Raw genomic sequence first — 23,208 nt, 5'->3', positions numbered from 1 at the left:
AGCATTCATTCTTTCCTTAATTTGAACTGTCCCATCTGACACACTTGTTTTGATATTAAGTAGTTTATGAACCTAAAGATTCTTGTTATGAACTTGTCTGACGTTCTGCTATTATGAAGATTTAAGATGGGGACAAGGATTTGGGGAATTCACTCTTTACAGATGAATTTAAATCATAAGAATAGAGATTTAAAGTGCAGAAATATAAAAAATGGCAACTGATGAATTATGGAAATCAAGGTTTGTAAGACAAAGAAACTAGAGTGCAGGGAGAGAACTTTGCTCTTCCTTTGTCCAGCGGCTGGTAATGTGTTTTCCCACTAGGTGTCAGGATTGGACCCAGGGTCTCAAAGAGAAATTGTAATGGCTCTACGGAAGAGCCAAATTCTCTGTCCTCCATCTGTTTTCTCAGCATTCAAGGAGCCAGATTTGCATTAGAAAAAGAGCAGTCAACTGTTAGTTTTTTCCTCCAAGTGGGAGAGTTGAGACAGAAACCACTGTGGCCAACACTGCCAAAGATAGGAGTGGAGATGACTGGCTTGTAGAGAATGAAGAGGGATTCTAAAAGTTAGAATGGAAATATAGAAAATAGAGATAAAAATGTGAAGATCTGTGAAATCCAGAGTTAGGTCTTTATAACAATAAACAAAATTGACACCCCTTAGTTAGACTCACCAAAAAGAGAAAGAAAATTCAAATAAAACTGGGAACAAAAGCAAAGGACCGGGACAGGAGAGAGCCTGGGTTTGGGATGTGTGAGATGATGTGTTCAGTCTCCAGCATTCAAACACAATTCCTAAATACTACCAGGTGTGGCTCTGGGTTCCCCAAACTCTGTCAGGTGTGGCTCTGGGGGTCCCAGAGCATCATCAGGTGTGACCTTGTTCATCCCAGGAACTGCTGAGCCCAAGCAGCATTGAGGCCTGGGCCTTGGCACTGAAGAGTCTGATGGACTTGGCCTGGTATGCCAGTATTAGTCCTAGCTAATTAGCACTTCTTTGAAACCTCTCCTGCTTCTCTATATATTATATTAAATATATACATATATTAAAAAAAAAGGAGCTGGAGAGATAGTATAGCAAGTAGGGCACTTGCCTTGCATGTAGCTGCCCTGTGTTTGATCCCCAGCACTTCATATGGTCCTCTGAGCCTTGCAGGATTAATTCCTGAGTGCAGAGCCAGGAGTAATTTCTGAGCACTGCTGGGTGTGGCCCAAAACAAAGAAAGAAAAAATATTAAAGTTACAACATTCTATAAAAATAGAAAGATCATAGGGCATTGTATGACTTTCTGAATAATCTTAAAATGTCCAAATTTTTAGGACATGTAACTGTTCAAACTAAGGAAGGAAGATATTTAAAAATTATAAACCACTAATTCTGCTAACAATTGCAAAAAATATTTAATAAATTTTTGGCAAACAGAATTCAACAATCACGAAAAGGTTCATCCACCAGGTTGAAGTGATACTTAATTTTAGATAACAGCATGAGAATGATGACTGCTGGAGGAGCTAATTTATGTGTTTTATAAAGAAATAAATTAGGGAATGGCGAATAGCCAGTGAAAACAAATTATCTGTGACAACAGATCTGGTTTACATGAATTAGTGAGATTGGGACAGATATGGGGGTTAGGGGAGCTAGAAGAGACATTAGGACAGAGGTGGAGGGTTTTACATTTTGGTGGTGGCAAATAGGGCCACCTTTATGATAAGTAATCAAAAATTCTGTACAAATTTAAATATGTACATAAATAGGCACATATTCACTTTAAGAAGCTATCATCTGAAACCTATATGATTTGAAACTCATATCAGCTAAAAACCACAAATAGCCAGAAATAATCCTTGAGAGCAGAACCAGGAATAAGCCCTGAGCACCTCCAGGTGTGGTCCAAAACAATCTGTTCTTTGGGTTTACAGCTATACCACACTCCTAGGATAAATGAGCCCTGATCCTTGATCCCTGTTATTTCCTTATCTTCTTCCCTTCTGCCTTGATTTAAAAGAACATTATTATTTTTTTGGAGGACCCTTGACTTTCATATAGCCTATAATTCAGAAATTATTTTAATATTTACAATAGCACTAAACAATAGTGGCATAGAAATCTGTGCCCAATGACTTAGCATTGAGATTTAAACAGCATTCTTTGTGGAAAATAAAATAGAAAAACATTCAATTATCTTAACTGATAATTTGGGGTCAGAGAGATAGCATGGAGATAAGGCGTTTGCCTTGCATGCAAAAGGTTGATGGTTCGAATCCCGGCATTCCATATGGTCCCCTGAGCCTACCTGTAGTGATTTCTGAACATAGAGCCAGGAATAACCCCTGAGAGCTGCCGGGTGTGACCCAAACACCAAAAAAAAAAAAAAAAACCAAAAAAAAAAAAAAAACCAAAATAAAAACAAAAACAACAACAACCAAAAAGAACCAACCCCCCCAAAAAAAACCCCAACTGATAATTTAGTGGAGAATATTGAAATTACCTAATACCTCTTAGAGACTGTAATAAATTCTTTAAGACTGAAAATTGTAGTTGGTTATTTTTACCAATGTTTCTGTGGTTTTTGTTTGTTTGTTTGTTTGTTTATGTTGTTTTAGCTACTGTTTTAAGCCAAAGATTTTAGGCAGAGATGACAGTTCAATGGGTTGAGTATGCTTTGCATGCAGGGGGCCTGGGTTCAACCCCTGGCATCATGTGATCCCGGAAGTGTTAATGAGTGTTGTCAAAACAAGCAAGTGAGAAACAGATAGGCATATAAAATATTATTTGAAAAAAGGCAGGGGGAACTTTTACCACTCTCAGTTTATAGAGGCTAAATTTTTGAATAATTCTAATGGACATAATCTGTTTTGGGGTTCTCCTTAAGGTGTTATCAACATTAGGTCAGAATCTAATTTGTGTTCAAAGATGAAACATTAGTCTAATTCTTCAGAACCAGGACATTTAATCCTTCTCTTATTTTTATGATGATAAAAATATTTTCTCATATGGATATTTCAGGTAATATCTAGTGATTTTTATCTGCAAAGCAGATTATAAGGAACCTGTATGTTTGATCCCTGCTCGTGCTCTACTTTGAAAAGAATAGACTGCTTTATTAAGAGGAGACTTGCTTTGCCAAGAGCTGGACATCCTATGACTATCATTACTAGAAATGCAGGAGAGTCTGGTAAGAATGATATCCTTAGCAGGGCTTTTAATCTGCACCAATCAACAAAGTGGTGAAAAAAAGATACTCCATGAAAGGGGTGCAAGACAAGTAGCTTGCACACATTTGGGCTAAGACTTTAAACCCTTCTTTTTTCAGGAACCATTTCCAGGAGAGGTATTCATTTTGGTTTTGGTGTGGGATTGTTGAAAGCATCATAAGAGTGTAAATTTAGATGGAGGTCATACTCTTTTTTTTTTTTTTGGAGATCATACTCTTAGCCCAGTTAATGATGATTTGAGTTTCTAAATGAAAACTGTAAAATTTCTTAAACATTTAAATTCCTCTTCTTATCCATTTATATAGTCCTATATTTGAATGTATTTTATTTCAACTAAGAATTTTTTTGTTATTTTATTTTATGTTGTTTTTGAAATAATATCTATTTAAGCACCATGATTACAAGCATGATTGTAGTTGGGTTCCAGTCATAAGATTCTCATACAAGCTTTGAAGTTCCATCTCTGTTGAGCAACATAATAATATATTATCCAAGTAGTGTATAACATTGCAAATTTTGCACCGGAAGAACATAGAAACTAAATCAATAAAATACTGACACATAGTTGGTGATTTAGTCATTTCCTGAAGTAAAAGAGTCCACTGAAATCTGCACATAGCTGTCTTATGATTTCTAGAAGAAATGGTGAATTAAAATCGTTTATGGTCATCTAGGTGAATGAGGATATTATAGAAACCATCTTTGATGTCAGTCACTACCAGATGCCATTTACTAGGAATCATTACAGGAGAAGAAAGGTTAGGTTGAAAGGTTTCCATTGGAGTCATTTTGGCAATAATATTTTGCAAGTCAATCAATAGCAGCTATTTGCCTGATTTTTTTTGGGGGGGTCACACCCAGCAGCACTCAGGGGTTACTCCTGACTCCACACTCAGAAATCACTCCCGGCAGGCTCGGGGGACCATATGGGATGCTGGGATTAAAACCAATGACCTTCTGCATGAAAGGCAAATAAATGCCTTACCTCCTTGCTATCTCTCCAGCCCTATTTGCCTGATTTTTTGTAGAATGAAGAGTTTTACTCAGAAAATGATATTTCTATATTTCCAATTTTAATTGCTCCTCTACTAATTTTGTAAGAGCCTTTAGTTTTGTTTCACTAAGGAGCCACTCACTTGCCTACTTAGGTTGGTTAGTTCTCCACTGTATGCAGAGTGGGTGGTGGTGGGTGCTGTAACACTGTGACCCTGATTAGAAAATGCGAGTCCTCTGGGTTATTAGCTACAAGAGTGAGAGGCAGACTTATAGGTGGAGGAATGGTGAACTCAGTACACCATTCATCATGTAAATCTCATTCCCATAGATTAAGGGGCAAAGGAGCCACATGAAGTTGGAAGATGGCTATATTTCCTTAGGTAGTGGTGGCTTTTACTCTTCTAGCACTCTGTTGAATGGAGGAAGAAGGCATATTTCCTATTCCTTGCAACCTATAAGGAATCTCCTATAGAGCCCAATTAAGAGGACATTATTGGGTGGATTTAATGGAAAGATCTGCCCCTGTATCAATTATACCCCTGAATTGTTTGTTACCAATTTGTAGGGAAATTACTGGACAAATGATTTTGTGCATGCTGTATGTGAATGCCACATTTGGTTATGTAGAAACTGCTAAGGAATGGGTGCTGCCAAATCCTCTGATCCTTGGGAGACCAGAGTGGCCGGCACTACAAATAGGAGGAGGCCCCCATAACTACAGTTTTATTAGGAATCAAGACCACTCCCTAGGGCAGGGTAAGCAAAGGTAAAGGGCATATCTAGAGCCTGTCTGCCAGCTATTGCTGGGTCTATGACCCGTAAAGAGGCAGGGAAAGAGGCAGCTTTGTTTAGGGTGAAAACTGCTTATACTCTAACGGTACAGTAAAGAAATAGCAAGTAGCCAAAGGCATCAGAACTGGAGATTTTTTCTAGAGAACTGAGCTGGGAATGGGGTGAAATTTTGGGGATATTGATGGAAGGAAAGGAGCACTCTGGTGGTGGGATTAGTTTTAGAACAATGCATACATGAAACTCACCACAGCATTGCAAATCATGATACTAATAAAAATGGGAAGAAAAGAAACCAATGAACACGAGGAGGACAAAAAAACATACATTTTATGATGAGTGACGAAAGGGGAAAAATAGATTTTGGGGGGCACACCCAGTGATGCTCAGGGGTTACTCCTGGCTATGAGCTCAGAAATTACTCCTGGCTTGGGATGCAGGGGGATTGAACTGCAGTCCATCCTAGGATAGTGTTGGCAAGGCCTTACTGCTTGACCAACCTTACTGCTGAGCCACCACTCTGTCCCAAAAAAGGGAAAAAAATAGATAGTGAGATAGTCTTGAAACAGAGAGAAGACATGCTACAAGAATAATATGGAAGAAAATAAAGGGATGCAGCTCTATGCCATACTCTTCTTTGTCTGAAATCTTCTGAAGACTTATTTTGTTTGGGATATCTTTTCACCTAAAATTTAGATAGTCTCTAAAGCTATAGAATTGGTGAGGGTGGTTACTATCAGGGATGATAACCTTCCTCCTTTGCTTGACTACTTTTCTATGATAGTCTCAGGGGAAACCCCACTGCATTATGGGAAATAGGATTATGTTGGTCTTCCTTTGTCTTCTCAAAAGTTTGGCTAGCAAAGAGCTGTAGAAATCTGGGTTCCAAGTTTCCAAAAAATACCCCACAGTTTATAGAAATGGTTCCTTTCCATTGCTAAATTGGTCCTTGGAGAAGGCCCTTGGTTGTGTTCAGGGAGTCTAAATAATGCATCCCCCTGACCCCTAATACACCCATCCAAGCAAAGTTCTTTGGGAATTTATCTCAATGCATCTAATTGGCACCTTGAGTACTACTTTCCAGACAAGACCCAGTATGTCCTCTGGGCTGAAATCCCTGAGGTCACATATTATTGTCTTCAATTTGCCTCTGCTGAAAACATGCTCCTCTGGGATTCCTGTTTTATCATCACAGAAATGACTCCCCTTCCCTCATGAATGACTCTTGGCAGGACAAATCTGCTCATTCGTCAGCCTGTGATTCTTGTTGAAGAACCATTGTGCAGAGTCAGGATAGGACTGAGACCCACTGTGTCAGATAGAGTTTATCCTTTAGGAAGGAGGGAAAGTGACTGAAGGATCCAAAATATCAGAAAACACAGAGTGGATTTACTTTAGACTCTGGACTCCTTAATGATTATGCTGTACCTTCTTAATTGGGCAACATTCATGAAATTCTTATTGCCCTAGTTCTTGTTGTCATTTTAGGATTTCAAGGCAACTTACAGATATGTTCAGAGGCAGAGGAAGCAGTGGACTTTCAAGGCCCCACTAGTGTAGAATAAAGAAATAGGTAACTTAATCTGCTGGTTTCTGACAGAAGTAAAAGTCTGAGCACTGATTTCAAGAGCCTCTCAGAGTTCCATATATTGATGCACCTGGTGAACACAGGAAAATTAGTGTCAAACAATCCTTGTGGTGACAATTTCCTGTATGCCAATCCCCCAGTTACTGGAACTTTCCAGAGTTAGAGCTAGAAATCTCATTAGCCTCATAGAAAAGTCTTCTGAGGTGCTCAGTAGTCAATGCTGAATCGCTGTGGATTGAGTTACCTCTTCTTTCACATCAGAACTCTGTGAATAAATTCCAGGTAAGGTAGTGCTGGGAGCATTAGCCAAGAAAATACTTTTTAGAAACTGGGAAATCATCTACACTGTCAACTTCTTTTCTCATTCTGTAATTCAGGGGATAATATCTCTGCTCAGGACAGATAAGGCAAAGAGAATAATGTTCCTTGAAGGCCACAAATCAAAACCTAAAAGAGTTAGAAATGTTCCTTATAGAATGCCTAACTCAAAGAAAAGCAGGGGTGGGGGAGGAGGGAAATGGGGGCATTGGTGATGGGAAAGTTGCACTGGTGAAGGGGCATTTACTTTTTGACTAAAACCCAACTACAAACATGTTTGTGCACACACAAAGATGCGAGTTTTATCTTTAGCGTACATTCATTCCCAAACACCACAGACAGTCAATAACCCTAGTGGGGTCCAGCATTGTCCTGTCTGGCTGGTCAAGTATCTTGGGAGTGACCTCTGGGTCTCCCATGCCAGTTTTCATTCACATTCCCTTTCCCTTTTATGATGATTGGGAGTTGCACATACTCACGTTCAGTGCTCAGCCTGGTCTTATTTTGTTAATTGTGGTGCCCACAACATGATTGTGGTATTTGCCAGGAAGTTCCCATTCAGATTGCATTGTGCTGGAGATTGTGCACTTGAGTATAGCAGCAGAACAACTGGCAGTGCCACCAGGACAGTGCTCATCAGCCTGTGGAGAGGTGGCAGGAATCAATCTGGTGACTTTCTGTTATTATTTTTTTCCACACCAGGGGCTTCTCAGGGTTACTCCTGGCTCTGTGCTCAGAAATCACTCCTGCAGGCTCATGTGGGACCATGTGGGATGCTGGGGATCAAACCCAAGTCAGGTGCATGCAAAGCAAATGCCCTCCCTGCTTTATTATGGTTCAGATTCTTCCTCTCTTCTCTATCACATCATCATCTCTGTGCTCCCATTCCCTTGGGTTATATGTAACCTTGAGAGATATTACTCTACTTCTATCTGATTCACAATCCTTAAAAAATAATCCTGTAATGTGAACACTAGGATATGAGATTATCTAAAATATGCTGTAGTTTCAATATGCCATATGTAAAAAAAAAAGATGGGAGATCATGGACCAAGCAGTAATGATGAAATGCACATACCAAAATATACTAAAAGCAGGAAGATACGCACAGAACAATAGTCAGTTTTTCTTCTGCAGGTGCTTGCATGCTCTCTGTTGGTGTTAGTACCATCTCGAGCACTACTTATTCCTTTGTGTATGTTGGTCACAGTTGTGTGTGTATGTGTGTGTGTGTGTGTTGTGTGTGATGATATCACATACATTTATTTGACTATGCCCCAATGGATATGTGTCATTGCTCAAAGACACAGCCTATTGTATTCTTCCACAGGCATTTGCAGAGAGAATTCACCTAGAGAATGCTCATTATTTGGATTTGTTTGTTTATTTTTGCTTTTTGGCTACACTCAGACTTTCTCTGAGTTTACTCCTGGTTCTGTACTAAGGAATCAATCTCTCCTGGAGAGCTCTGGGAAACCATATAGGATTACCTGGGATCGAATCCAGATCAGATGCATGTAAGGCCAGCACTGTATCCACTGTACTATCTCTCTGTCTCTGAGAATGTTTCTTTTTGCATATGCTTTTCCATATGCTCATTCTGTAGGTAGAATTCAATTTCTTTTATTTTGAGGGGGGCACACCCGGTGACGCTCAGGGGTTACTCCTGGCTATGCACTCAGAAATTGCTCCTGGCTTGGGGGGGGGTGATAGGGGATGCCAGGGGATTGAACCACGATCTGTCCTAGGCTAACACCGGCAAGGCAGACAGACACCTTATTACGTGTCACTGCTCCTGCCCTGGAATTCAATTTTTTAATAAGAGGTATCAGTTTGGGTATCATTGTGGGTAGGAGAAGTCTAGGGAGTAGGGACATCAATTTCCCTCACAGTATGTGACATCACTATATCATACAACTGAAAAATTGTTCCCTTTGGAGTGAGAACTTATAAAACAGCAGTTACAATCTTGAGATTGAGGAGTATTTTGTGAGAGACTCATAGTTCCAGAGTTTAGAATAAGCAGATATGTCCTAGTTTTCCATTTCATTCATGTTCCCACAAGTCTTGATTCAGTTCCTTACAATGCAATGATACAAATAGAACCATAAATAGATGGAGATCTAGAATATTTGCTGCGACCTGGAGAGACACCCCAGCAATGCTAGTTGTTGCTGTACTTGAATCTTCAAAGACACCATTGTACTATTTTATTTTTATTAAGCCAGTTATTTCATGGTGATGAAGAAAATGACCATATCAATCAATGCGTTCTCTAAGCATGGGGCTAAAATGTATACTTTGAATTATTGCTTCATGGAACACTATTATGGCGAAGGGAGCATGCCATAAATCCATTGGTGGTGGTTTGGTAGGGTTTTTTTGTTGTTGTTCTTGTTTTTTGGGCCACATCTGGTGATGCTCAGGGGTTACTCCTGGTTATGCGCTTAGAAATTGCTTCTGGCTTGTGGGACCAAATGGGATGCTGGGGGATTGAACCCTGATCTGACCTAGGTCAGCTGTGTGTAAGGCAAGCGTCCTACCACTGCAGCATGTCCTACCGCTGCACCACTGTTCTGCCCCTGGTTGGTAGTCTTAACACTGTGAAAAAGGCAAATGTACTACTTGATACTTGTTTATTTCAGTAAGAACAAGGTACCATTACTTCCATGAGACATGGTCCAAGGCAATCATTCTGCCACTGGTGCTATCTTGTGAACTCAATGTAAGTCTTTGTTATGTGCAGAAATAGGCTCTTAACAGTGATTAGATCGGCTTTGTGCATAAAAGTCCATGTTATTTTCATAGCCTCCACCCCTATTGACAAAGCCTCAATGTGAATTCATGAGGAATGAGTAGGAAAGAGTTCTGGCATCTACAGAAAGGGTTAGTATTTGACTGTGAAAATGTAATGTTATATTTTTTTACTATCTTATATGAGCATTTTACATTGATATGTGTATACATTCTTAATTTTATTTCTGGCTCTCATCTAGTGAAACTCAGGGACTTCTCCTGACTCTGAGCTCAGAACTTGCTCCTGGTCATGCTTGGAAAACCATCTGGTATGCTGGGGATCAAACCCATATCAGTGTGTTCAAGGCAAGCACCCTATTGTACTAAGTCTTCAGCTCCAATTCTCATTATTATTATATTGAATTTACTGGCCATTGAACCCAAGGCCTTACACATGAAAGTTACATTCAGTTACATTTTGGGTCCTCCTTCTTAAAATTTCAGTTAAAGATGTAAAAAGACATAATAAAGGTTTGTATGAATCATAAAAATTAAACATTACCCAGGAAAGAGAAGGAATTAATTTTATCTATTAAGAAAAGTGTTATCACAATTTTTGGTGTGTACAGAATACAGAATAGTAATTGTTGTTAGTTTGGAACCTCAACTAGGAGTTCTCAAGGAGCTAATCCTGGTTCATATTTGGGGGACTATTCTGTGTTTGTGATCAAACCTGGGCTCCTTGCATGCAGAACATATACTCCATTTCTTTGAGCTAGCCCTCCAGACTCCACCATGTTTTATTTTATTTTATTTTATTTTATTTATTTATTTATATTGATAGCATCATATCTTATAGCTACATAGTATTCTATTTTTTGGTTTATGAAACCTTTTTTTCATAATACTATCTTTATTTAAACGCCACAATGACAAACACATTTGTAGTTGGGTTTTAGTTATAGAAAAGGATATCCCCTTCACTAGTGTAACCTTCCCACGACCAATGATTCCCATTTCCCTCCCCCCCCACCTCCTGTCTGTATTCAAGACAGACATTCTCATCTGTGAAATTTAAGAAAAATAAAAGATGGGGCCGGAGCGATAGCACAGTGGTAAGGTGTTTGCCTTGCATGTGGGTGACCCAGGATGGACCTGGGTTCAATCCCTGGTATCCCATATGGTCCCTTGAGCCAGGACCAATTTCTAAGCACAGAGACAGGAGTAACCCCTGAGTGCTTCAGGGTGTGTCCCAAAACCAAAAAAAAAAAAAAAAAAAAGACAGTATTGTAATAATTCCCAGAGACAATAGAGATGAGGGCTGGAAGGGCTCATGATCGGAAGCTTACCACAAAGGGTGGCGAGTGCAGTTAAAGAAATAATTACACTAACAACTATCATGACAATGGTAATTAGTGAGGGAAATAATAAGTTTTATTTTAGTAATATTATTTTTTTGGTTTTGGGCACACCCAGCTGTACTCAGGGGTTACTCAGGGGTTACTCCTGTCTCTGCACTCAGAAATTGCTCCTGGCAGGGTTGGGGGACCATATGGGATACCAAAATCAAACTCAGGTCCATGCTGGGTTGGCTGTGTGCAAACACTCTAACACTGTGCTATCTCTCTGGCCCCAATAAGTTTTATATTTTTAAAAAATGCTATGCTGTGACTTCGTTTTTCCTGAATGCTACAGAGTATTCCATTACGTATATGTACCACACTTTCTATTGTTGGGCATCTGGGTTGTTTCCAGATTCTGTCTATTGTAAATAGTACTGCAATGAATATAGGTGTGCAGAAGGCATTTTTGTATTGTGCTTTTGTGTTCCTAGGGTATATCCCTAGGAGTGATATAGCTGAATCATATGGAAGTTCAATTTCCAGTTTGTTTTGAGGAATCTCCATATTGTTTTGCATAAAGGCTAAACTAGATGGCATTCCCACCAGCAGTGAATGAGTTCCTTTCTCCCCATATCCCCGCCAGCACTGATTGTTCTTGTTCTTTGTAATATGTGCCAGTTTCTGTGGCATGAGATGGTAGCTCATGGTTATTTTAATTTGCATCTCCCTGATGGTTAGTGAGGTGGAACATTTTTTCATGTGTCTTTTGACCATTTGTATTTCTTCTTTAAGGAAGCATCTGTTCATTTCTTCTCCCCATTTTTTGATGGGTTTGGTTATTATTTTATTATTAAGTTTTGTCAGTGCCTTGTATGTGGACATGGAAACTATTATGCTGAGTGAAATAAGTCAGAGGGTGAGAGATAGACTCAGAATAGTCTCACTCATCTATGGAATTTAGAAAAATAAAAAACATTATTGTAATAACACCCAGAGACAATAGAGATGAGGGCTAGAAGGTCTGGGCCATGATATGAAGCTTACCATAAAGAGTGGTGAGTGCAGTTAGAGAAATAATTACACTAACAACTATCATGACAATGATAGTGAGTGAGAGAAGTAGTATGCCAATCTTGAATATAGGCAAGGGGTGGGGGAAGAGGGCGATAGAGGGCATTGGTGGTATGAAGACTGCACTGGTGAAAGGGTGTGTTTTTTATAACTGAAAAACAGCTACAAACATTTGTAATCATGGTGTTTAGATAATATAAAAATTAAAACAACAACAACAAAATGCGATACCATGACTAGAGCTATTGAGTACTTAGAAAAGAAATGATCTTCATAAACATTTTAAGTAAAAGTTATTTCTTGTCAGGTAAGCAGAACACTCAAGATTTCTGTATGAGTTTATTCCCATTTCTTGTTTCCACAGGGACAGAAGAGAGGCCATGAGGCAGAGCAATCAGTCCTCACTGGTTGACTTTCTTCTGGAAGGGCTCTTTGATGACTCCCTCACCCACATCTTCCTTTTTTCCTTGACTCTGGTGGTCTACCTTGTTGCAGTGAGTAGTAACTCCCTCACCATTTTTCTCATCTGTGCTGACTCCAGGCTCCACACTCCCATGTACTTCATGCTCAGCCAACTCTCCCTCATGGATCTGATGCACGTTACTACGACCATCCCCAAGATGGCTACCAACTACCTCACAGGCAGGAAGTCCATCTCCTTTGTTGGCTGTGCTACCCAGCATTTCCTCTATTTGTCAGTGGGAGGAGCTGAGTGTATTCTCTTGACTCTCATGTCTTATGACCGTTATGTTGCCATCTGCTATCCATTGCATTATGCTGTTATCATGAACAAGAAGGTGGCACTAATGATGGCTGTCACGTCATGGTTGGGAGCATCGGTGAACTCCTTCATTCACACTATGATCTTGATGAACTTTTCTTTCTGTGGGTCTCGCAAAATCCACCACTTCTACTGTGAGTTTCCAGCTATTGTGAAATTGATATGTGGAGATATATCTGTTTATGAGACCACAGTGTACATAAGCAGTGTTCTATTCATCCTCCTTCCCATTCTCCTGGTCTCTACTTCCTATGCCTTCATCCTCCACAGTATCATTCAGATGCGTTCAGCGGGGAGCAAGAGAAATGCCTTTGCCACTTGTAGCTCTCACCTCACGGTGGTTTCCCTCTGGTTTGGCACTGGCATTTTCGCATATATGAGACCCAGTTCCCAGCGTACTCCATTGCAAGAAAAGGTTGGTTCAGTGTTCTATAGCATCATTACTCCCACCCTAAATCCTCTGATTTATACTCTTCGGAATAAAGATATTGCTAAGGCACTGAGGAAAGTGTTGGGGAGGGATGTGATCAGACAATGACTAGATTTGTGGTTGATCTGAAGTGTAGATTTGTATGCTATTTTCTCCTCAATTTTAGTGTAAATTTAAAAGTGTAAATTTTCTAAAGTCCAGATTCTTGATGCTCTTCAAATAAAGTGGTAATTACATAATTCCTACTCTATAAATTGGTTTTAGTTTCTAAGAGCCATATTCAGCTGAGTTCCTAATTTGTGCCCCTAGGGCAAATAATACCATATATTGGCAGTGTTAACCAATAAGTGTGTATTTCTTACTACTTTGTAGTTTGGGAAATCCAAGATCTTGATGCTGGAACATTTGGTATCTAGTGGGAAAAGCTTCATGGTTCAAGAATGGCCATCTTCTCTCACAGTTGAAGAAACAAGAGAGCTCACTTATTAGTCATTAGTTCTACGGAAGAGCTAATCACCTCCCAAAGGACCCCACTTATCAATATAATATTACAGATTAGGATAATCCCCAAGAATTTGGAGATTACACAAATTTACATTATATACTAAGTACATTTCAGTTAGACTATTTAGAAATAGGCAGAAAATTTGGACCACTACAAACTTCTGGGGTGACAGGGGGTAGGGACAAAGTCAGTCATAAACTGTCAATTATTTGGTCAAGTATGATCAAGTAATTGATCAAGACTGAAGTAAAAAGCTCTAATGGTGATGGGAGAGTGTACAGTGAAAAGGCACTTACTTTGTGTGAGGCCAGCCCTGGTTTGATCCCTGCTACTGTATATGGCTTCCTGAACACTACCAGGAATGAACCCTGGACACAGAGCCAAAACTAGCCCCTGTGTATTGTCAGGTGTGCACCCCACTAAATAATGTTCAGGAACTTCCTGGGTAGCTGCAGATATATTCCATTGCTGGGAAGTGGCATGCCAAGAGGAGACATGGAAGATCAGATATCTTCCTTTCATGCTTTACTTTTTTTTTTTTTTTTTTTTTTTTTTTTTTTGGTTTTTGGGTCACACCAGGCAGTGCTCAGGGGTTATTCCTGGCTCCAGGCTCAGAAATTGCTCCTGGCAGGCACGGGGGACCATATGGGACGCCGGGATTCGAACCGATGACCTCCTGCATGAAAGGCAAACGCTTTACCTCCATGCTATCTCTCCGGCCCCACCCATGCTTTACTTTTAAAATCTTCTCTTATCTGTTCCTGAGTTAATAAAAAAAATACTTCTCCGAAAAAAAAGAAAGAAAAAAAATAGGCAGAAAATTTAAAGAAAATGACTTTAGGGGCCAGAGCAATAATACAGCTGTTGGGACATTTGCCTTGCATGCTGCTGACCTAGGTTTGAGATCTCACACTCTAAATGGTAGCCAAAGCATCTCCTGACTACAGAGCTCAAAGAAAGCCCTGGACACAGCCTGTTGTGACCGACAAACAAAGGTCATTTTAAAAGAGAATATATTGGCAGTCAAAAGAAAAATTTAAAGACTTCAAGATAATAAGCCCCATTTTATTACTATTTTCATTATTAAAACATGTCACCAGAGGATATTTATATAATATATGACATTTCACCAGAGACCATTTATACAGTATAAGTAAGTAGTATGTGTTGCTTCGTAACGAAGCATGGAAAAGAAACATTGAAAGCAGTTTTGAAAGCAAGGGGTGATAATTTCACTACAAATAAAATAATTTTGTTATTTCATTTGGAAGGAAGGAATTTCCAAGTAGGATTCCAGGTAGCTGCTTTTAGGAGACACATGAAAAAGAACATGTCCTTTATGTTTATTAATAAATCTAGAAGTAAATGACTGGTAATTAAAGATGATAATCATCTCACATTTTCCTCATGGCTCCCAAGATGAAAATCAAGGTAGGCATCTTAGAAATTGTTTCTCTCTGTGTAATAATGGACTTTAGGGAAGATATTCCCTTGTTATCCTTCTCATCACATTCTAACACTGTCTTTGTCCCCAGTGCCCTGGCAAAAAACTGCAGGCAAAGCCTTTTGGAAATACTAATTTTAGTGACCAAAAGCAAATCTAGTTGGCATCATGGGGATTTGTCTTCAACAGAGATTCAGAAATTGTCTATGGACTTGGAGCCCGCTGGTTAGCTATGTAAAATATAAAGTTGTGCTATTTATCTGTGCCTTTATACCTGTGTGTTTCCAACACAAAGCAAGTGTTCATTTCTAAACAGGCTGTAAGTCTGGGAAACCCAGGAAACTGAGGAAAGTTTAACAACATTTTTCTGTAGTATTTCATGCAAACATGTGTTGATCTACAGTCAGTAATTCCCAAACTCAAAGAATTCCGATTATTTTCTTTATTGCAAAAGACTTCACAAATCTCTTTGAAAGATAAGTGAAGAAAAATATTAGTTATGCTATTTAAAATTTATGTCTGTGTTGTGGTGTCTCAAAACCTTTCACGCTTCAAGATGAATATCATCTTTTGTGGTTGAAGAAATGAGAAAGGTCTGTTCGAAAACACTAGATCTAGCTACTAGATCAATACTCCCAAAGGCCCCACCTCCAAAATAATATTGGGGATTTGGATAAAGCATATAAAATTTAGCATCACAAAAATATTTGCTATACAGTTCAGTAGGCCTTTACAGAAAGGAAATTTCATGCAAAATTTTAAGTCTTAAAAAAGTCATTGTGAGGGGGCCGGAGAGATAGCATGGAGGTAAGGCGATTGCCTTTCATTCAGGAGGTCATCGGTTGGAATTCCAGCATCCCATATAGTCCCCCATGCCTGCCAGGAGGAATTTCTGAGCCTGGAGCCAGGAATAACCCCTGAGCACTGCCAGGTGTGACCCAAAAACCATACACACAAAAAAAGTCATTGTGAAATTATAAAGTTATACATGATTGGATTTCAGGTATACACTGTTTCAATACCTATGCCTTCACTAGTGTCCACTTCCCTCTACCAATGCTCCACATACCCCCACTTAGCTTCTACCCACCAGTCTGCTTCTATGACAGGCCCTTTCTAAAATAAAAATTTCTAAAAAAAATACTTGGACATTTGGATTGTTTCCAAATTTTGGGTGTTGTGGATAGTGCTGTAAGGAATAGAGGGGTGCAAATGTATTTTCTTCATATTAATTTTGAGCCCTGGGTTTCAAGAAGTAAAGTTTCTGGGTCAAATAGAAGCTTAATACCTTAAATTTTTGAGGACAGGGCCCGGAGAGATAGCACAGCGGTGCTTGCCTTGCAAGCGGCTGGTCCAGGACCAAAAGTGGTTGGTTCAAATCCCGGTGTCCCATATGGTCCCCTATGCCTGCCAGGAGCTATTTCTGAGCGAAGAGCCAGGAGTAACCTCTGAGCACCGCTGGGTGTGATCCAAAAACAAAAAAAATTTTTTTTTCTTGAGGACAATTCCTAGATTGTTCATACTGTTTTTCATAAAGGCTAGACCAAATTCCCAATAGTAGTGAATGTGAGTCTCTTTCTCCCCACAGCTATGTCAGTACTGGTTTGTTATTGTTCTTCAAATGTGTACTAGTCTCTGTGGTATGTAATTATATTTTTGTTTTGATTTGTTTCTTTATAATGAATAGTGATGAAGAGCATTTTTTTTCATGAAGCTTCTGCTAATCTCTTTTCATTTTTTGGATAGGATTGAATTTTTTCTTGCAAATTTCTACCAGTGCCTTATATATTTTTGATATTAACCCCTTAACATATGTAAGTTTTCACAATCCTGGTTATTGTTTCCTTTGAGGTCCAGAAGCTTCTTAATTTAATGTAGTCCCATTTGATAATCTTTGGTCCACCTGCTTGGTCAGTTGTGTTTCATCATTAAAGGTACCTTTAACTTCTATGTTATGGAGAGTTCTATCTAAGTTTACCTCTGTGTACTTTTTGGATTCAGCTCTCATATCAAGGTCTTTACTTCTTCTTTTTTTTAATTCTTTTTGATTTAACTTTTGTGTATTGTATTAGAAAGAGATCTAATTTCATTTTTTTTTGCAAGTAGTTGAACAGTTTTCCCAATATATGTTGAAGAGGCTTTCCTTTCTATACTTTTTATTTTTTTACTCTTTTATTGAATGATGATAAACTGATCATATACATGCAGGTCTGTCTCAGGATTTTCAGCTCTATTGCATTATGAGAGTATGTCTTTAATCCATTTGGATTTTACCTTTGTACATGGTGTTAGCTGGGGGTCTGAGTTCGCTTTTTTGCAAGTGGCTAACCAATTGTGCCAACACCACTTGTTGAATAGGCTTTCCTTGCTCCATTTAGGATTTCTTGCTCCTTTATAAAAAACTAGGTGGTTATATGTCTGAGGAACATACTCAAGCCTATTCCACTGATCTGCGGGTCTGTCTTTATTCCAATACCATGCTGTCTTTATAACTATTGCTTTGTAATACAGCTTAAAATTGGGGAAAGTAATGCCTCCCATATTTCTTTTCCCAAGGAGTGCTTTAGCTATTCGAGGTTGTTTATTGTTCCAAATGAATTTCAGAAGTGTTTTATCCACTTTTTTGAAGAATGTCATGGGTATCTTTAGGGGAATCGTGTTAAATCTGTACAATGCTTTTGGAAGTATTGCCATTTTAATGATGTTTATCCTGCCAACCCAGGAGCAAGGTATGTGTTTCCATTTCCTCGTGTCCTCTCTTATTTCTTGGAGCAGTGTTTTATAGTTTTCTTTGTATAGATCCTTCACATCTTTAGTCAGGTTGACTCCAAGATATTTGAGTTTGTGTGACACTAATGTGAATGGGATTGTTCTTTTAATGTCCATTTCTTCCCTATCATTATTAGTGTATAAAAAGGCCATTGATTTTTGTGTGTTAATTTTGTAGTTGCCACTTTGCTATATGAATCTATTATTTCTAGAAGCTTTTTGGTAGAGTCTTTAGGGTTTTCTAAGTAGAGTATCATGTCATCTGCAAACAGTGAGAGCTTGACTTCTTCCTTCCTAACTGGATTCCCTTGATATCTTTTTCTTGCCTAATCACTATAGCGAGTAATTCCAGTACTATGTTGAATAGGAGTGGTGAGAGAGGACAGCCTTGTCTTGTACCAGAATTTAGAGGGAAGGATTTTAGTTTATCTCCATTGAGGATAATATTTGCCACTGGCTTGTGGTAATTGGCTTTAACTATATTGAGAAAGGTTCCTTTTATTCCTATCTTGTTTTCATCAAGAATGGGTGTTGAACCTTATCAAATGCTTTTTCTGCGTCTATTGATATGACCATGTGATTTTTATTTTTCTTGTTGTTTATGTTGTGTATTATGTTGATAGATTTACGGATGTTAAACCAGCCTTGCATTCCTGGGATGAAACCTACTTGATCAAAGTGAATGATCTTCTTGATGAGGCACTGGATCCTGTTCACTAGGATTTTGTTGAGGATCTTTGCATCTGTGTTCATCAGGGATATTGGTCTGTAATTTTCTTTTTTGGCAGCATCTCTATCTGGTTTTAGTATTAAGGTGATGTTGACTTCATAAAAGCTATTTGGAAGTGTTCCTGTTTTTTCAATTTCATAAAAGAGCCTGGCCAGGATTGGTAGTAGTTCCTCTTGAAAGGTTGGAAAGAATTCATTCGTGAATCCATCAGGGCCTGGGCTTTTGTTTTTGGGCAAATTTTTGATTACGGTTTTAATTTCTTCAATAGTGATGGGGGTGTTTAGATATGCTACATCTTCTTTATTCAACCATGGAAAGTTATATGAGTTCAAAAATTTATCCATTTTGTCCAGGTTCTCATATTTAGTGGCATAGAGTTTCTCAAAGTATTCTCTGAATACCCTTTGAATCTCTGCAGTATCTGTAGTGATCTCCCCCTTTTCATTTCTAATACGTGTTATCAAGTTTCTCTCTCTCTTTTGCTTTGTGAGTTTTGCCAATAGTCTATCAATCTTGTTTATTTTTTCAAAGAAGGAACTTCTGCTTTCGTTGATCTTTCTAATTGTTTTTTGGGTTTCCATTTCATTGATTTCTGCTCTCAGCTTTGTTATTTCCTTCTTTCTCCCTAGTTTTAGTTTCTTTTGTTGATCATTTTCTAATTCTATAAGCTGCATCATTAAGCTATTCATGTATGCTCCTTCTTCCTTCCTGATGTGTGCTTGCAAAGCTATACATTTTCCTCTCAGTACCGCTTTTGCTGTATCCCATAGGTTCTGATAGTTTGTGTTTTCATTGTCGTTTGTTTCCAGGAAATTTTTTATTTCCTCTTTGATTTCATCTCAGACCCACTGGTTGTTCAGTAGTAGGCTGTTTAATTTCCAGCTGTTAAAGTTTTTCTTGTGTGTCCCTTTGTAGTTCACATCTAACTTCAGAGCCTTGTGGTCAGCAAAGGTAGCCTGCAAAATGTCTATCTTTTTGATTTTATGGAGGTATGTTTTATGTGCCAGCACGTGGTCTATCCTGGAGAATGACCCATGCACGTTGGAAAAGAATGTGTATCCAGGTTTCTAAGGATGAAGTGTCCTATATATATCTACTAGGCCTCTTTCTTTCATTTCTCTTTTCAGGTCTAGTATATTTTTGTTGGGTTTCCATTTGGTTGACCTATCAAGTGTTGACAAGCCTGTGTTGAGGTCTCCCACAATTATTGTGTTATTATTGATATCCTTCTTCAGATTTGTCAACAATTGTATTAAATACTTTGCTGGTCCCTCATTGGGTGCATCTATGTTTAGGAGAGTGATTTCTTTCTGCTGTACAAATTCCTTGATTAGTACATAATATTTATCTTTGTCCCTTACAACTTTTCTGAGTATAAAGTTTGTGTCATCTGATATTAGTATGGCCACCCCCGCTTTTTTAAGGGTATTGTTTGCTTGAAGGGTTTTCCTCCAGCCTTTGATTTTGAGTCTATGTTTATTCTGACTATTCAGGTGTGTTTCTTGTAAGCAGCAGAAGGTTGGCTTCAGTTTTTTGATCCATTTTGCCACTCTGTGCTTCTTAATGGGTGCATTTAGTCCATTGACATTGAGAGAAATAATTGTCATGGGATTTATTGCCATCTGTGTGTAGAAGTTTGGTGTGTTTTTTGTTCTGCTTGTCTTTAGAATAGATCTTTTAGTTTTTCTTTTAAGGCTGGTTTTGAGTCTGTAAAGTTTTTGAGCTGTTGTTTATCTGTGAAGCCATGTATTCTTCCTTCAAACCTGAAAGTGAGTTTTGCTGGGTGCAGTATTCTTGGCGAAGCATTTATTTCATTGAGTTTTGTCACTATATCCCACCACTGCCTTCTGGCCTTGAGTGTTTCTGGTGAAAGGTCTGCTGTAAATTTCAAGGATGCTCCCTGGAATGTAATTTCACTTTTCGATCTTGCTGCTTGCAGTATTCTATCTCTATCTGTGGGATTCATCATTGTGAGTAGGATGTGTCTTGGGGTGCTTCTCCTGGGGTCTTTATTAGCCGGTACTCTTCGGGCATGCGGGATTTGGTCACATGTTTTCTTTAGCTCTGGTAGTTTCTCTGTGATGATGTTCTTGACTGTTGATTCTTCCTGGAGATTTTCTTCTTGGGTCTCTGGGACTCCAATGATTCTAAAGTTGTTTCTGTTGAGCTTATCAAAGACTTCTAATTTCATCTGCTCATATTCTTTGAGTAACTTTTCCATTGTCTGATCCTTTGATTTAAGGCTTTTTTCCAATCTCTTCTGCTGTGTAAAGTGTTTATGCATCTCATCTTCCAGCGCACTAATTCTATCCTCAGCTGCTTTTAACCTGTTGGAAAGCTCATCCATTATGTTCTTAAATTCGTCTACTGAATTTTTCAGACCTATTATTTGACCTGATATTTCAGTTTGGAGTTTTCTGATTTCTATCTTCATATTCTCTTGATTTTTATTAGTGTTCTGATTTATACTTTCTTTGAGTTCTGTGAGCAACCTCCATATTTCTTCTCTAAACTCCATTTCTGAAAGACTGCTTAGGTGGTTGGCCATTGTTGGGTCATCAGAGTTTCCATCTTCATTCTCTATGGCTGAAGTTGGTCTGCATAGTTTCCCCATTGTCATGCTTATGCTGTGGATTTTTCTACATGTTGTGGTGGTATTCATTGGCTAGGTGGAGTGAGCGGCCGCGAAGCAAAGTGGAGCTGCTTCTACTCCTTATAGGTGGGCTTAAGGGGGCCAGCAGAGTCAGCTTTATCTGCAACTCTGGCCTGGAAACACTCACCTCAGCCGAGGCAAGCCGTCAGGGGATGAATGCCAGAGAAGATCAAAGTTCCCAGGTTGAAGCAAGCTGGAGGAGGCCCCAAAATGTCTGCCAAGTCTAAGGGGCCCAGCAGTTAGCTTTATCCACAACTCCGGCCTGGAAATACTCACCTCAGCTGAGGCAAGCCATCAGGGGATGAATGCCAGAGAAGATCAAAGCTCCCAGGTTGAAGCAAGCCCGGGGACGCCCCAAAATGTCTGCCGAGCTGAAGGGACCCAGAAGAGTCTGTCTTATCTGCAACTCCAGCCGGAAAGACACACCTCAGCTGAGGCACGCCCTCAGGGCATTAATGCTGGAGAAGATCAAAGTTCCCAGGTTGAAGCAAGCTGGGGGAGGCCCCAAAATGTCTGTCAAGCCTAAGAGGCCCAGCAGCCAGCTTTATCTGCAACTCCGACCTGGAAACACTCACTCAGCTGAGGCAAGCCGTCAGGGGATGAATGCCAGAGAAGATCAAAGTTCCCAGGTTGAAGCAAGCCCAGCAACATTATTCTTAATGGAGAAAACTGAAAGCATTTCCACTAAGGTCAGGCAGTAGACAAGGATGTCCATTGTCTCCACTCTTATTCAACATAGTATTAGAAGGCCTAGCAATAACAATGAGGTAAGAGAAGGAAATTAAAGTATTCCAAACAGAAAAAGAGCAAGTCAAATTAGTTCTATTTGCAGATGACATGATGATATACATAGAAGACCCTAACGAGTCCACAAAAATAGCTCCTAGAAATAATAAGCCAATAAAGCAAAGTGGCTTCATTCCTAAAGATCAATGGGTCTATTGATTGAGTCTATTCCATTTAAACTAGTATTCAAAAGTATCATGTACCTAGGAAGCAACCTAACAAGAGAGGTGAGAGACCTATACCATGAAAACTTCAAAACTCATAAATAGGTGAAGACCTAAAGAAATGGAAAAACATTCCATGCCAATGAATTGGAAGAAGTAATATCAAAATGGCCATCTTTCCTTCCTTCCCTTTCTTCTCCCTTCCCTTTGTTTCCTTTAACTTTCTGATCTTTCCTTTTCATTTTTTTCCTTCCCTTCTTTTTTCTTCCTCTCCCTTTCTTTTCCTTTCTTTCTCTTCCCTACCATTTACCTCCCTTTCCTTTTCTGCTCCCTTTCTCTTCCCTCTCTTCTCCTTCTTTTCCTATACACTAAACACTAAACTAGGGGTTCAAACTTTTTAAACAGGGGGCCAGTTCACTGTCCCTCAGACCATTGGATTGTCTGAATATAGTGAAAACAAAACTTATGAACGAATTCTTATGCACACTGCATATATCTTATTTTGCAATGAAGAAACAAAACAGATACAAATACAATATGTGGCCTGTGGGCCATAGTTTGAGGACCACAGCTAAACAAACAAACAAACAACAACAGAAACCAAAACAAAGCGGCCATCTTTCCTAAATTCAATGCAATTCCTAGATTCAATGCAAGCCCTATCCAAATTTAAACATTTTCAAGGACTTAGAATAATCAATTATAAATTTGGTGTAGAACTATAGAAGATCTAGGATAGCCAAATCTGTATTGAAAAACAAGTAACTTGGAGGAATCTCATTACCTAACTTGAAGCTCTACTACAAATCTATCGTGATGAAACGGCATGGTATTGGAACGAAGGTAGACTTTCAGAACAATAGATCAGAATTGAATATCCAATGA

At 39.0% G+C, this 23,208-nt stretch overlaps 1 protein-coding gene across 1 annotated transcript; it reads left to right on the top strand.

Moving 5' to 3' along the window:
• Positions 1 to 12,441: 12,441 nt before the first annotated feature.
• Positions 12,442 to 13,380, top strand: LOC126030467 (olfactory receptor 2AE1-like). Its single transcript, XM_049788682.1, has one exon. The coding sequence runs from the start codon at positions 12,442 to 12,444 to the stop codon at positions 13,378 to 13,380; it is 939 nt and encodes a 312-aa protein (XP_049644639.1).
• Positions 13,381 to 23,208: the final 9,828 nt, after the last annotated feature.

The sequence above is a fragment of the Suncus etruscus genome, chromosome 15 (assembly GCF_024139225.1).
Source record: "Suncus etruscus isolate mSunEtr1 chromosome 15, mSunEtr1.pri.cur, whole genome shotgun sequence".
NCBI classification, from domain to species: domain Eukaryota; kingdom Metazoa; phylum Chordata; class Mammalia; order Eulipotyphla; family Soricidae; genus Suncus; species Suncus etruscus.
This window is presented reverse-complemented; position numbering and strand designations above follow the sequence as displayed.

Bases quoted from the DNA above. Each gene is read 5' to 3' on its own strand.
- LOC126030467 (XM_049788682.1), top strand. From the start codon at position 12,442: ATGAGGCAGAGCAATCAGTCCTCACTGGTTGACTTTCTTCTGGAAGGG.